The following is a 17,111-nucleotide window of genomic DNA, read 5'->3' on the forward strand; positions in this document are numbered from 1 at the left end:
TTATTTTGTTGTACTGTCAAAACTGTCCCAAATTCTCCCATTCCTCTTCGAGGAGGGATGTTGCAGAAGTAGGGGCTTAGTCCTGTTATTTAAGAAATGAAGAAATGATCGCTGGTAAACATTTTACTCTGTCAATTTTCATCCTGTGCCAGGTTAATACCAGGCTATTCTTCAGAAAGCTGGTCTCTGTGGTCCTACTTACCTGCAGTTTGAGAATGGCACAAGCACCAGAAGTAATACAGTTTTTCCTACAGGGAGGTCTGGTACTGAGGGACTGGTAAACTCATCTTCGTTGTTATCAAATGCCTGATGTTCTGTTGTCTTCTCCAGTTTACTGCTACTTTGTACCAGTGCTATAAAACATCCTAGTTGCCGCAAACGCTGACAGCAGAGACAGCCAGCTTTAGCTATACTTTTAAGTAAGGTGAAAGAAGCGATCGTTACTTTCCTGTGTACTTTGCCTATAGTGTTGCTGACCATGAGGAGAGTGGGGAATGGAGAGCATGTTGGCAGCGAGAGTGGCAACGCTTTCCTTAACCTGGGCTGCTGATTTTGGGGGACTGGTTTGTACAATGCTTACTGAGTTTCAAGAACGAAAGATGGGAGAGGGTGGCAGTCGCAAATAGTTGAGAACCTCTAGGCTGACCAAATTCTGGCTTGACTGTTAAAACAGGTTCCCTTGTTTCTCGTTTTGCCTGTGTTGCTGACAAGCCCTGAACTGGATACTTGTGTGAAACAGAGGGAAGTACAGCGTTACTACTCTGTCTTTTGGAAAAAAGCATGCGCTGGATTTGGGGCCTTCACTGTAGCTCAGCAATTCTCAAGTGACATAACAGTCCTTAGGCAGCTGCTCTAATTTAATTAACCTAATGCATTCCGTACTGTGGACTTCAGGAACTCTACTTTGCCCTAGAGACTACTTTGGTAGAATGTCACATCGCTGATCATTCTTATATTGGGCAGAGGTGTGGCACTTTTCACTAGATCTTGGATATGGGTAATTTATATACAGATTTATGTTAGGAAGATATATGAATTTCTTAGGTTTTATGTTGTAATCCAGTCCATTGGCTTTAAAATTGGGTGCTCTTGTTGAATACACAGTATTCCAGTTTCATGGTGTCTCCTAGTCTTAAAATTTCATGAGAACTTTTATTAATTATGCAGTGATTGTATGCAGGACAGAGGATAACATTATATTTCAAGAATTACAATTGATTTAATGTCATGTAGGATCAGAAATAAAGCTGAGGTAGGAAGCTCTTTATTGGTGGTGCAGTTCAATTTCAGGGATTAGAATCTGGTACCAGCACAGAGATTCCCCAAACCATGTGGGAATTTTCATTTTCTTCCATCTCTGAACTTACAGTTCTTTATAAAATGAAGATTTCTGCACCTTTCATTACTTCCGATCACATTTCTTCTCCTTTAATGAGTGTTCAAATAGTATTATTGGGAATTGCTTTATCAACAGTATTCCTGAGAGTTTATAATTTGAATATAGAATATTGGGCCGGGATTAAGACAGCGTATGATTCTTTTTTCTTCTGCTTTCATTATTTATTGCTCAGTCTTTCACACCATATTGTTAAATGGAGTCACAAAGATCACAGTGGAGAAGGAAAAAAAGGGAGACATAAATACTTCATCAAACATGGAACTCTTGTTTGTATTCTGTTTTCATTTCTGTATATGTGGATTTCTGTAGCACCTGATTTTACATTACATCCTTGTGTTTTAGTTCTTATATATATCAAGTGTATTGTTATAAAAGAATAAATTCCTTCACAGATATAATTGTCATTCAAGGTCTTGGTTTTAGAGATTTTCAGTTGCATGTAAATGATACGACCTATATTTACAAAACAAACTGAAAGATACAGCTGATTCTTTTTTTCTAGGTCTTTCTGTTCAATTGCTTTCATTGTATTGCTCCAAAAGGAAAATCAGTTATAAACTAGATATAAATATAAGAACATATAATGCAATAAAGAAATGCAATCAAGAATGCAGTTTAGCACAACTGAGAAAAAAATTGTTTTAAAAACTACATGAGATACTGAATCAGAGTTTGATTTTTCTACACATCAGCAATTTAAATGTCTGCATATGGTAACCTTCATTTTGAACTGCTACCTTCTGAACAGATAACAAAAATTAAGCCCAGTTTTAAAGGAGGTGATGAGAGAATTCAGACTGTAAGAAAAAAGGTTGTATAGTAAAAGCTAGTTTAAAAGTATGCAGAGAGTTGGAAATCTTAATTTGCAGTTTCTAAAATTTTAGCTGTAGGGAAATTATAATCTACTGTTGATGAGTAATTACATTCTACAACAAAGTTGAGTCAATTTGAAAAGACTCTTGTCTAAGGGTCACATTTCCTGCTTGAATATCCTTTATAATAGCATCAGCACAAGCTGGGACAGAAATTTTACAGGTATGAAAGCTGCATTTGGTGAGCTAGAGATGCCTTACATCCTCAGCTGAGCCAACAGAACTTGTGATACACTTTCTTCACTGTGAGAGCCACTTGTTTTATGTCTTCCAAAAACATCAGCTTGTAAAATTAGCATCCTTATTGTGAAAATTGTTGCATCTGTTCAGCTGTCAAATCATGGTCTTAAAAATGAATAAGTATTTCTATGTTTCCAAATTTTAGAGTGAATAGTTTTATGAGCTATCTAATGAAATATGGGGGGTTTAAAACTGTCTTTTGCTGAGAGAAATTGCTGCTTGTTCACTTGTTTAAACAGCCAGTTAAACATGGTTACAATGCTATTTTCACGAACTTTGTGGAAATGAAATGTCTTATTGACCTTCTCTGTCTCTTAGGTTTGACTCGGATACAACAGAGCTCCATAGCTGGATGACGCGCTCAGAAGCAGTGCTTCAGAGTCCTGAGTTTGCGATATATCGAAAGGAAGGCAATCTCTCAGATCTCAGAGAAAGAATCAATGTAGGAGAAAGTACTCGTATATATGTCTGTTAGTTTGTATTAGCTTGTCAAAGTGCTTTCAAAGTCCAAGTTTAAATAAGTTCAAATGTGGACTGACAAGCATTGATTGTCTATACGTACAAGAGAAATTTAGAAGTGCTCACTATTTCTGTGAGTTCCAGACTTTGACACCAAAATTGCTACACAGGCTGCCTAAATATAGAGATTTTTAATTTTTTTTTTTATTCATCTATACTCATATTTAATTAAGGTATTCTAGATTCATGAAAGTCTTTGGTAAAGTTGAATCAAAGCCTATATATTACTTCTTAAATATCCACCATCATCGCATACTAACAGCTTAATTTGACATTATTCATGCATAATTGGAGGATATGAAAAGTGTCATCTTTTAGTGTATTCTAAAGAAAATCTGCATCTGATTCTTTTGACAGTGATGTAAAATTTTTATGAAAATCACCAGTCTCTACATATATTTTTTTTGTGTGTAATTCATTCTTTTTACTCTGTTGTAGTACCATGCCTGAACCAAAACCAGTTCTTTTCTACTTTTGGCAAAATGAATGATTCTGTACTGCTTAAGGGGTAGCCGTGTTTGTCTTCGTGTTTCACGCACTCTGAATGTAGCCCTTGAAAACTAAGCTATTACAAATTTTCTTCCATATTTAATTTTTGTACATAGATGCAAAAATTCCTGCCTTTTCTGAGTAAGAGAAAGGGGAGTTATTTTTATAATTAGCTCTTACAGTGTCGTAGTATAGCATGAAACTTCATTAAAATATATGGCGATACGTACTCCTAGAACACAAACAGATGGAACAAAGTTACTGTATTGAAGTTACTTTTCCTGCTGTTTTTTCTCACTGTCAGCTTGTCTGTCATAAATCAGCTATGATAAGATTGAGGAACACTGAATTTCATGACTGTAAATATACATTTTAAAATTTCATGTTAAATCATACTTTTCTTGCAATAATTTTAATGTAATTGTTAATGTTGTCATAATATTACTACTAGTAAGTATCCATTAGAATTTGGTCTCCTGAATTTAGTTCATGGCACCAGTTCATGTTACATGAAATATACATAAATATATATATATAAAAAAATATGCAAAATGGATCAAATATGCAGAGAAGATTTGATGGGTTCAGATGCTGCGATACTGGGGTAATGGGATCCATGTAATATATGAATAGATTTACAATTAATTTTCTGAGTGCCTCGATCTTCATTGTAGGTAAAATTAAAAAAGAAGCAAGAAGAAGAATTAAAAGAAAATGCTGCTGTATCCCCTTCATATATTTCCATTTTGAGGAACATAACAATTTCAAGGATGGCAAATTAGCTTGTCTTGGCCTACATATTACACTGGGTACCTGCACTGTCCTAACCAATATGATGTTCCACCTCATATTGTCAGTTTCTAAGACTTTGTGAAAGCATCAAAGGACCCAGGAGGCATGGTTCACCTTCCTCCTCCTTTGTTTTCTTTGCTTCCAAGGAGGTGGTGATCTGTAAGTAAAGGGATGGAGGTAGGTGAACCACAGCCCCTCCTCTGGTCCCAGCTGGAGTTCCCAGCAGCTCTTGCCTTGCCTTGCCTTTGTTGATGCTGAGGAAGAACATTGGGGCTGGGCGGCCACTACCTACCACATTTGTTCAGATCTCATTTAGGTTGATGAAAACATACATAATAGTGGAGGAAGAGGGAGGGAGGGAAAAGAGGTGTGGAATTTGACCAGTGTGTGGGCATTGTAAGTTTGAATTCAAGACACTGCAGATAGCAGGAGATATTTCAGATGTTTCTTTGACCTCCTTGGAAATTGAATAACAGGGTGGTTAAGAAACCAATTTCCAGCTTCTTTACTGAAAAATAGTGCAGAAAAAGGATCTGCTTTGTATCAAGAGGGGTCTGAGACAAACGAGTAACACTCTATAGAAATGAGACAAACGAACATGTATCCTTCATTAACATTGAAAATATTTTTAAAGACCAAAACTGGTTTTGATTTCATACAGTATCATTGCTTTTAAAATGAACATTTTATTGAGAAAAGGAAGCTACATATAGGAGCTTTTAGATGTTTTAAGGGAGAAAACATTCTGATTACATGTATTTATTTGATAGAGAAGACTCTGAAAGATGACACTTAGCAAGTACTAGATGGATTCTGCGTTGAACAGTTTTCAGTTAATGGAAGTCTTTGTACACGGTTTTCAAAAAATTTAAAACAAAACCAACAGGTTTTTAAAATGCCAGGTTTTAAAGCTTGTCCTGATCTCGCTTTTCTTGATCTGGTCTCTGACTCGATCCATAAAACTAGTAGCCAGGAAGTACTGTCCAGTTCATTAGTTTGAGCAGTTTAATTGTTGCTTGTTAACACTACTTGTTTCTAATTCCCTGAAAATGAGCCTCAAATCAATGGAAAATAAGAGAGTGTGGGTTTTAATATATTTTTTTTAACCTCTAGTAAAGTTGTAGAAGTTGTATTAAAAGAGATGAAACACCAGAAAGGAAAACATATGTTAGTAAAAATTGGAAAAGATTGTATTGTACTGACATATTGTAATGATGTAGTCATACCCCAGTGTTGTACTTACATATGGGGGCATGTGACCACACACACATGCGTACAGAATACCCACCTTGCCATTACTGGCTACCATTTAGATTTTCCCCTATATGACTATATATATATGTATACACATTGGTGAAGCACAGAACACCTATACTTCTCAGACCTACCCGTATATTGCCCATCACAGTAGGTGCTGAGTCTTAGGGCATTTTCCTAATGTCTTTCTTTTCTGCTGTTCTTTTGAGGACAGGTTACTGGTTGGATGATTTTTTTCTTGTTGTGGCAGCTTGCTCCTAATCTTCATTTTTCTTGGATGAGGCATCACTTCCATATGATATAGTGGAATTGCATCTGTTGTATGATGGAGGGATGCAGACTTCAGAAACAACAGCCTCAAGGAGAGCTCTTTTGCCATCATTGATGATTCATCAGGTTCAAAAGCCTGCTCCTGTCCCAGCTCAGAGGAGACAGAGCCAAGATCAGTCTCTATGAAATGCACTGACTGTGTTTGCTAAGCCAGCTGCTCTTCAGAAACTGGCAGGAAATTAGCCTTTGGCAGATGTATTACATAGATTGAATATATTAGACATGCACAAAAAGTCCATTCCTATGACTGGGGAGAAGCAAAAATATTTATAGCCCTTCCCTGCTACAAAAGAGAGATATTTGCCTTACCTGGCCAGAGAGACTGGGTGCCATAAGTACAGAAGTTTCATTGTGGAACAACCATGCCACTCCTAAATACTGGAGACATCCAAACACTAATGCCACAGACATCGTTATGCTGCATCACACTGCTGTTGTTTTCTATCTATTATGTATATTTTACTAAAGACAGACGATAGAGTGACCCAGGCCTTTTTTGTTTTTCTTAAGCCATAATGAGCTTTCAATATTGCAAGTTCAAATATATGAAGGTTCAGGTGCAAAAAATTAAAACTTCCTAGATAGGTAGAAAATCCTGTTTAATAAGAAGTCAGATTTGAGCCTATTCATCAATGAACTAGGAATAAAACTTGAAAGGAGTTTTGGTTAGAAAGCACCCAGAAATTCAGAATCAAAGGTAAATTTATAAGGAACAGATGTAAGGGAAATATCAGATATCTTAGACAATTAAATTTGTTTTCTTGGCATTCTCAAAAGCCCCATTCTTGTTTGTTCATTTTGTTTTAGTGACCTTTTTCAGACACGCTTTGTTGGGCCTTGGTATGTGAAAGCTGAATCACTGTCAGAGCTGGTGATGATAATGTTGCCATCTCCTGCCCTTGGGAGTAGTTGGTCAGAGTCACAGGAGGTCAAGGAGTACTGCTACCATGCCTCCTTTCACAGAGCTCTCGGAGTCGGATGTTGATTTGAAACGAATAACTTACCAATACCTCGGACCGTTAGTATTTTCTAGGTTATGAAGTCATTAACTGCCGACTAAAATCTTGGGGTCAAATAATATATTCAAGTTGTGAAAACAGCCTCTTCACCTTCAGCTGGCATTTAAGGTGAATTTTTAGCGTTATTCAATCAGTTAAAACTAAGCTACTATACATTGGCATTGCCAATTACAAAATAGTCCAGAAGAGAATTAATCCCTGATAGGATGAAAGCCTATAAAGGTAACTTTTTTTCTCATATTGGTGTATTTTTTTTTTTCTGGAAAATAATTTATAAAAAGCAAAAAGTGTAGAAAAAGGGAAAGTTATGTATTTGGAAATATTTTGAAGTGACTTTGCAGCTGCCACAACTTTTCATAAAAAAAAAAAAGTATTGATTACAATGGACTGAAACTGCGAGTTTCAAAACTTCACAAACCTCTTCAAACTTATCCCAGCGCACTTGTGTCATGAATGGATCTGAATCTAGAGTCTTATCCTTTTTAGTAAAGGACAAAATGAACAAAACGGAGCCAAAGAGAGAAACAAGAGGTGTTAGAAGATTCCTGCTCCATTCATTTCTAGACGCTTTACATGTGCTTATGGAAATCCTTCTTCTGAGGGGCTTAAAAATCCAAGACACAGTTTGCAGGTTTGGCAAACAATGGCACTGTGTTCAGAGTAATTGAAGGACTGTGTGATAATCCCTATGAAGTAAGGAGGGTGAATTTCCTCCTTTCTCCCCAGATCAGGTAATTTTTCTTTGTATGAGGACCCAGAGGACAGCCTTGTCTCCTCTGCCTAGCCTTGTGTTTTCTGTGTATGTCTTCCTGTAACTAGTGTTAGACCTTCATCTTTATAATATATGCTAATTACACAAAAAACAAATGGAGAAAAGTAAATGACAGAAAGTTTGATATGTACCAGATTTTCAGGTTTATTTTTAAGGGCTTTGCATATAGTGCTTATATTTTCTATCAAGAAGTGGAAACTTTAATCTTTCAGGAGAGAGGTTGACATTTGTCCAGATTGTTCTGGGTACAGTGTATTACTGGACACTGAAGGGTTCAGTGCCACAGACTTCAATGTCATATCATTTTTATATTTTAAAAAGCTAATTTTTAGTATATTTCAGGGTTTTGTTATGATTCATTTGTGCTCACTCATGATAATTACACATCTGGCATTACAGACGGAGTAAAATTATTTTCAGTATATTTTGGTGTTTTTATGATTCCTTTGAGTTCTCTGTAGCTATTCTCATGCTAATTATACCTGGCATTATAGACAGAGTAGTATTAATCAAGATTCTATAAGAAATTTTAGAACTCTGCATATAATTAATAGACTGTTTTAAAAAAAAAATTGGAAAATAATTAAATTGTGCAGTGGAATGGTAGAAGATTTTATTAATCTACAAAAACTATAAATAATTAATACAGTCATCTTTAACTCATTGGGATTAAAATTCATAATCTTGCAGTGATAATTTAGGAGTATATTAAAGATACATTTATAAAATTCAAAATGTTTCCATCCTTAATTCTTCTTTAAATATCCTGTCTTTATATATTTTATTTATCAAAATTGTATTATTAGAGTGTTTGATAGAAGCTTTGGCATATTGTTACAAAGGCTGCTGTTTAATCATTTCTATATACACAAATGAATACCAGTTTTGAGTAGGCTGTTGAAATGCATGAATTGAACTGAAAATCTCTCTTTCTGAGTTCCAAGTGTCTCCTCACCTAAGAAAGTCTTCCAGGGAGCTGCTGCTTATTAAACTAAAGATATTCTAAGCATCACACTTTAAAAGAGAGTTTGTCCAAAGGTGTTTATATTACTTCCTACTAAGCATAGCAATCTATTTGAAAAATAACATTTTAAAATGTAAGTGTATAAGATTATTTTGCTAAATGCATTCTTAGACACTAAGAAACCTACTTGAGGTTTCTTTCCAGTTGTAAGGAACCTTTTCACCCGAAGAGTCAAGTCACACAGAATACATATTTGCAGTGGAAATCAACAGAGTGATCAGGAAGCCTAGTGGGGTCTGCCAGACTGAGAAGCTTTAGCCAGGGTTGTGTGTTATCTTCCCATACAAGTCACGCAGGATTTACAGTGGCATATCCTTTTGTATGTGTGTATCTGCTGTGCTAAAGTGAGGGACTCTGATTTACGGGGGACTCTCTTCGTCAGGACCTCTGGGAGGTATATAGTCTGATTTATTTTTGTTATCAAAAATGGCTGTGGCTCTATGCTGCTTCTTTGGACTTTTGATTTAGAGCTTCTAAATTACACCTAAATTAGTTTAAAATCAATGGAATGACTTCCTGACGTTAATTATGAGATGATATTGAGGGGCTGTCAGGTCTAAAATGATTTTACTTTGCCTCTGTATTGCTACCAACCCAAAATGAAATCAGAAACTTAGATTCCTACTATATCTTGAAACTGTAGCAGATAGCCTTTACCAGCTGTTACCTGCTAGCCTGAGCATTGGTGAGAAATTTTTGAGTACAGAAAGGTGAATTGAGAGTATTAGATACAATACGTAACTAGAAGCCTGTGTTAATTCTGCAGTTAATTGTCATTCTTTCTTAGTAGCTCATATATGGATTTCTGCTGAATATGCTCATATGTATGGTAGATATCTACTTTGATATGCATTTTACGGTGGGTTTTTTGCCATCAAAAAAATAAGCAATCAAATGGTATATGGGTTCAATACTGTAGTGTGTTATGAAACCCTGTGATTTGGTTAGCATGCTCAATTCTTGCTGTTACCCATAGGAACTGTATGAGAAATGAGCAATTCTATTACTCCACATGGAATTTCTGTTGAACATATATTTTTATTCTGAAATACTGGGCTTTGAATAGCTCTTAATTTGTATGTCTTTTATTTGTCTGTAAAATACTTGCGTGTATCATTTGTCAACTCTGTTGTGTTCTGATTCTCAGTTTATGTGTTTGACTTTATGACTGACTCCCTTCCCGACGGTGTCTGGCACTTGCTGCTTTTGTTGCAAATTGGGACACTGGCAGGGCAGTATGACAGGTTAAATGGTCTTGAGAAATCAGAAGACATCCCTGAGATTAATTACTTTCTTCTTCAAAATCTCTCTGTTGAAATACTCACCTTTCCTGTCATGCTGCAGGCCATCCAGCGAGAAAAGCCTGAGAAGTACAGAAAACTGCAAGATGCCAGCAGATCAGCTGAGGCCCTGGTGGAACAGATGGTGAATGGTAATTACATGGGAGTTGATTTAGATAATCTTCTTAGGGATTTGATAAATGCACAGGTTCATATTTATCATAAGAATTGTATTAGCAAATACTGTCTAAATGGAACAGTAATATTACCTTATATTTCTTTTATTATTTCGGAATGTTAAATCTGCTAATTAGAGAACAGAAAAAAAAATTACCACTTTAGTACCATGAAAAGAAATGTGTGTAAAACGTGCTCACAGTAATGAACTGTATATTAACAATCTGTTCTGTGCAGAGACTTAAGTTGTAATCTTATTTTCTGAGTATGCTAAGCTTTTGAAGGTACATTAACTGATCTGAGTTAGAAAGCTCTGAAGGCATTACTCTGAACAGTTTGAAAAAAGTGCTTTCTGACATACAATATACAGTGTATGTTTTGTAATATACACTTTGCTGTAAAGTTCTGTATCATAGAAAATATAAGATTTTATTGGGTTTTGGGAGAGATTTCTGGCATTCAGCTTTTCAAAGATAATAAATGTAAAAGATTATACAACTCTTAGAAAATTAGTTGTAACTTTTTTATTTTTATTATTAAAAAAAAATCTGTTATGTCATTGTTTTGAACTTTAGATTTTTTAAGGGTAAAATAAAAACCAAAGAAAGGTAGATGGAAGTAAAATTATAAGCCGTGCTGTTGTCCTTGATATTAAAGAATGTCTAACTTTGCAATAAAATATTAAACACAGCCCAACATCTGTCATGCTGATATGATTACCAGAAATATAGATGTTTAATGCACTGAGCTTCAGAACATATATTTTATATTAAATTTTTATAATGAAGAACCAAGAATTTAATTGTTAAAAATGAAGTACTTTGAATTAGAGGTACTAACTGGCCAAGCTAAATGAATTTGATGGAATCCTAAGATTATCTTGCTTAAGTATGAAGATGTAATATTTTAAAAGTGACCATATTTAATGCGTGGGGCATATTTAATTATCATTACTGTAACGACTGTTGCAAGGGTTCCCTTCCTAGGCTCAGTGAATAGGCTGAAGGGAGTCTGGTAGCATTTGTACCCTCTGAAATCATTTGGGCATTTTTCCATGGCTGATCATGTAAAAAATTCTGCCATTTTTTTTGGACATGTTTTCTGCCTGGGAGAACTGGTTGTACAAGACTTTTATGGCAGTATTTTAAACTTCTGTGCTGCCACATCAAGGTTATTATTTTGGGTGGAATCTATTACATTTTAGGACACATTTAGCAGTGCCCCACTCTTCCTTTGTCCAAATGCAGACTTGCACCTCAAGAATTCTAGCTTCGATTTCTTTGGATTATATAGTGCTTCCTGATGACTAATTTTGGTTTTAGTTGCAGAACTCACTAGCATATTTTATATTACTTTTTTGGTACTATACTACCTAACATGTCTAGTAACAAGTAGATTAACATTCTCTCTTAAATATTCTCATGTGGTTTTAACTCAAGGTTCTCTTTTTTCTTCTTCAGTCCATGAGTCTATGCTTATTCATGGATTATAGATGTTGTGATCTGGACTGTGGCTTAGATATGCATATAAATATTTCCAGTATCTCCCAAATCACACCTTTTTTCAGGAAACACGTCTTCCAGTTGGGCTGCAAGCACAGGGTAGACTAGCTAAGCCAGCGTAACTTTTATCTGTTTCCTATCAACTGCTTTGAGCTCAGTATCATGGGATATATCATGGTAGCCTTGGTAGCAAGAATATTCTAGCAAGGATGACAGGTTAGTTACCTGTGAGAATGAAGGTCCATTTTTGTCATGGTTTTTAGGGAAGAAACAATTCTTTTGAAAAGAGAAACAGTTCCTCTGGACTTGAAGCCTAAAATGTTTATGGGACTTTCAGCTACTCTACTGCTGCAAAGGAAATTTGAAGAATAGTGTATGAAATAGTTAAATAATTCAGTAATCACCACAAGGTGGGAGCAGTAGAGAGTAGAATTAAATAATTAACATTAGTTGAGGAGAGCTGTAAGATGATTTTAACAAAAAATTTACAAATGGAATATCTTACTACGTGTTCAAAATTACGCTTTGAGTGTAGAGGAAGTTAACTGCCATGTTCAGCCTTTGTACTTTTAAATACAACAATTTTTCTATTTGTCTTTTCTTCCAAATCATTATCATCTAATGCAATTGCAATTAATGGGATTGTCTCTAAATTGCTATTGAACTAAAAGTTGTGTAAAAAAAAAGTAACTCAACTTCAAACCTACATCTCAAACTGCAATAAACTTATGTAGCTTTATATTTTCCACAGTAATTCAACTGAGTTTCTTTAGTCTTTGTGTGGCTTGTGGAAATTAATTTGGGATATATAGTCTTCATCTCTGTTATTTTTAATTTTTTAATTTTTTTATTTTTTTTTTATTTCTGGATTCTCTAAAAACAAGAGGTAAGAATATAGCATAAGAAAGTTTTGCTGAATCTCCAAAATAAGGCTCAAGAGAGCAGACTGGATATGCCTACTTACCTTCCTCTTCTAATGCTGGAACTCTTTTCCATAACATGGGAAAGAACTGGAATTAATGTGCCTTTATGGATGTGTGGGAGATGCAGCTTAACATCTAGCAGAGGAAAGATGTACTGTGTTATCTTGAATGAAAAAAATTTTTAACTACCACAATTTACAAATCCCAAATGATGATGGTCCCATCTATATTCTGTGTGGTACTTTCTTTAGGCAGACCAGTCAGTGATACAATTGATGATTCTCATGGATTTGCAGTGTAATCTGTAATTAAAAGACTGCACAAGGCAAACAGATTTAAGGCATAGATCAGTTGTGAAGTCAAGTGATGACAATTTTAACTGCATTGTTATTTTTTACTTATTATGTATCAATTACATCTGGATTAATATTGATTAGACTCTTAAGATTCCAATTATGCTGTCACTAAATTCTTGGCTTCCTCTTTGCTCTTAAACAAGATTCTGAATGTAACAGATGAAGAGCATAAAAAGATTAAGACCTCTGGTGAATTATAAGAGAGAGTTCAGAATGGTGGTGAATTTAATTATTGTATCTTTTTTTTTTTTTTCTTGCATTTATTTTTACTGTGATAGGAAGAGGAATAAGTAAAAAATAGGATTAAAATTCTGGAGATAATTGGATTGGTTTATTTAGGGTTTCATTTATTTATTCCTTAACAAAGAGGAAAATATTCTGAGGACCTGTATTTGTTCCTTAGCACAGAGGAAAATGTTCTGAGGAGGTGTATTTATACAGGGCACTATTCTTGCCTTACGTAAATGCTTTCAACCATTGTCAGCAAAAGTATTTTGCACTAGAAAGAACTGTCATCTCAGTGTAGCTATTCTTGTGTTTGTAAGCAGTGTGTCTGGATATTGCCATTTGAAGGACTTTTCCCATCACAGGGGAAAACATTGATGCTTTTGGTGGATGATTCTTTACCCAACCACCCATCTTCTACATGGGCCATGCTCTGCCTCTCCTTGCCCATGCTTTTAAAGAAGTCTGATGATTACAATCAATGAACACTTACATCTTCTGTTTGCCAGTGTTTCTAGGAAAAAAATTCTATTCTGCTTTTCTTTTCTAAATTATGTTCTAAAATAGAATAACAAAACTGTTGATGCATGTGTGAAACAGCTTAGCAGTTTGAGTGGACACTTGACTATTATAGTAGTTTAGCATAAAATAAATAGGGCATCAAAATGAATACTCAGAATTTTGATAGGCAGCATTAAAGTGAATACAAATGAATTTGTTGTAATAAATCCCATAGTTGTTAAGTGCCACTGTTCTGTGGAAGAAATACATCATCTTGTGAGTTACCATCTCACATATGCTTATGAGTCAAAAGCTATAAAAACACAGATAGTATTACATTATTGTATCAGAGAACCATAGCAAAGTGATAAACGCACTTAATAAGATATACTTCATATTAAGTGGCAATTCCAAAGTACTTGCATTTAAGGTGCTGCACAATTAAAAATATTCACACACAATTTGTTATGCACAGTACACAAGGAAATAAAATCAATGGATGCACTTCAGATAATGATCTGTTTCCTCTGGGTACAGTATATTTATTCAGTGATTATGAAACATGAAAAGATTATGATCCATTATTCCTAAAATAATATTGTTTTACCAGAGAATAGGTTTGATGTTGTTTCTTCACCTGCTTGTCAACTTTTGGTATGTCTTGCTGCCATGAATGAAGCAGAATAAGGGGGTTGATGGTAACATCATGAATGAAAGATAGTGGTTGCTAAAGATAATGAAGAAATTAGTACTTCTAGTGGAAGTTTCAAATTCTTTATTTTCACCAATTTAATGAGCAAATAAAGCCATTAAAATTATGCCCTCATTGCACCAACTACTCAAATAGTTATTAATTTGTCATTTTCAATGAGAAGGAGGACTAGCTTTCTTCAAAATAAGAAAAAATTTGACAAATTTGCCCAAATGCTTTCAAATGCAAGCAATGACCTTTTTCTTGCATCCTTCTGGAAATGGCATACCAACATCTGATAGCCAACCTGAGCGGACTGTGAATTAAGAGAGTTTTAAAAATGCATCCTATGGAGACTTTCAGATGGGCCTTGCTCTCAGTAGGATATTGTGTCACCTAGTGGAGGTGCACCTCTGCAGTCTTTTACCAAACACGGCTCTGCACACTCCAATCTTGTACTGTCCGCTTCAGTTACACGAAGAGCAAAAGCATTTCTTTGTTTATCTGTGCACTTGTGGAATCACATTTAGACTCAGAGTTTATATAATAAAGAAAAAAGAATTTAGATAATAAAGAAAATTGAATAATATTGGGTATTTTCACATATTTAAATGTTATATTAAAAGGGACATATGGGTCAAAAGAAGAAAAGAGATCTGATCAATCTAGATTTTCATCTGAAATGCAGTCCTCTAAATCCTTGAAGGAAATATTACAGTGAAAAGTATTATTATGTAAGGAGAATCCATGACTGTACTTCCCCTGGTAATCATAATCTTGCCTAAGGGTACTTTGGAGACTGTGGCAGCTGAAAAGAGAGGAAAGGAGGAATAAATAAAAGTGATCTTTTTATATCTACTCTGCCAAACTCATAGGCAGTGTCTTCCAGGTTCAGAGAACACAGCGGCAATGATATCTGCTGTCTGTTATGAGTATACAGCATTTTTATAACCACAGTCACAACAGGAAAAAAGCAATTCTTGAAATATAACATAGTTAAAGGCTTGCCTTCTATATATGTATTTGTTCTTGCTGTTGGTAAGATTCAGTATCTATGTGCCTGGTCATGTTTGATAGTTGTTTTTCAGACATGCTATGCCATTCAGGTTTATGCTGCCTCTTCACATATTACTATATGTTCCTGAGACATTACACTTGAAAAATGCATTTATGCATACCGTATCTCCAGATGCAAACACACGCACACAAAAAGACAGATCACTATTGGACTTTATTAAGATGTGTCAAAATACTAGTTATGTCTTTATGCTTTAAAGTTCATTTTATACCCCTGCTCACCCTTAAACTCTGCTATCCAGTTTCTGTAGTTCCAACCACCACAGTTGCCGTTACATCCCAGTAGTACTGGGCTTCCTATCTTTCCACATTTTTGCTGTACTTTTTGAAATCCTGTACAATTTGTTTGGCGTGGGCAGCATCCTATAAACAGCATGTCCAGGGAACAGCTATCAGGTACTGCACAGTCTGTTACCAAGTGGGCTGTTTCCAAGCAAGTCTGAATGGAGTAGCCCTGAGCTGAATCCAGAATAAGATTTGCTGGAGGACTATGGTGCTTCACAACAGACATGATCCCAGGTTATCATTTAGTGCAGTTCACCATATAGGATGCATTATAGTCATTCCTTAGAAAATCTTGTTATTATAAATTTCCAGTACTTTTTTATTTAAGGCATTTAGCTGTAATTAAGCCTCCATTCCCTATATCCTACCTTCAAAAATTGCACATGAACTTTACTATTTTTTATCCCAGATAAAGAAATTTTCCTGCAGATTGGGAGTACAGATTGCAAGCAAGATAAACCATATTCAAAGTGTATCAAAAATCATGGAAGTAAAGCACCGAAGGCTTTTGTCTCATTTGCTTTTAATCTTGTTTTTAAGAAATTGAAAAACACCCTAAATTTCATTATTTTGATAAAAACAGAGCTTCTGTTTTACTGATTAACTAGTGTATGACTAAGTGATGATGTTATTAAAAATGTTCTTAAGCATGTAGTATTACTCAATGTATTGAGAACTTTATTTTTGAAATCACTATCGGTCCTATATGTATCATTACATGTCATACCAGTACAAAAGCTTATGGGATTACATTTAAACTTCCTCTGAAAAATAAATGAGATGCTTAAGTTAATATTATTTGGAACTCAACCTGAGTTCGTTTCAGAATAATTTTTAATGATGTTTTTGTAAGACAACCTTGCTTATCTTTGATATGTATTGCCTTACTTTCTTCACAGAGTATATAGACCTCTTTTACCTTTAAATACTTCTAAATAATTGCCTTGTCTCTAATGATTAAAGTCAGTTTTATGAACTTTAATTTAAGCGTGATTATTGAACAATAGAAAGAAGTAGGCTAACTATATCAGAGAAGCCAAACCCTGAAAATAATCATAGGGAAGTGTCACTTATGGTTTCTTAACTCTCAGTCTTTGCTTACTGTCTACTGATGGTCACTGTTGAATACACGGGACTGGCCTAGATGGAGGTTTGATCTGATCATATATTTATTCCTTAGTGCTTGTGATATTTCTTAAATAACATGTAATGCAAAATTTACAAGTTGGATTATCTGAAACATCAAAAGAACTGCAGAATATAGTTCCCATTCATTTAAATTGGTCTTTTTATAAAAAATACAAGTCTTGTACATTAAAATCTAATTACAGTCCAGACAGTTTTCAAAATCCAGCTGTCAGGCATTTTCTTATTTCTTACA

General features: G+C 34.9%; 1 protein-coding gene across 2 annotated transcripts in view; it reads left to right on the plus strand.

Moving 5' to 3' along the window:
* Positions 1–17,111, plus strand: part of DMD (dystrophin) — a 1,192,402-nt gene that overhangs the window by 437,584 nt on the left and 737,707 nt on the right. For both annotated transcript variants that reach the window (XM_074159135.1, XM_074159144.1), the window contains exons 18-19: positions 2,830–2,953; positions 10,058–10,145. In XM_074159135.1, the coding sequence (XP_074015236.1) occupies positions 2,830–2,953; positions 10,058–10,145 (212 nt within the window). The remainder of the gene's footprint in view (positions 1–2,829; positions 2,954–10,057; positions 10,146–17,111) is intronic.

This window comes from Numenius arquata, chromosome 1 (assembly GCF_964106895.1).
Source record: "Numenius arquata chromosome 1, bNumArq3.hap1.1, whole genome shotgun sequence".
In the NCBI taxonomy this organism is placed as follows: Eukaryota; Metazoa; Chordata; class Aves; order Charadriiformes; family Scolopacidae; genus Numenius; species Numenius arquata.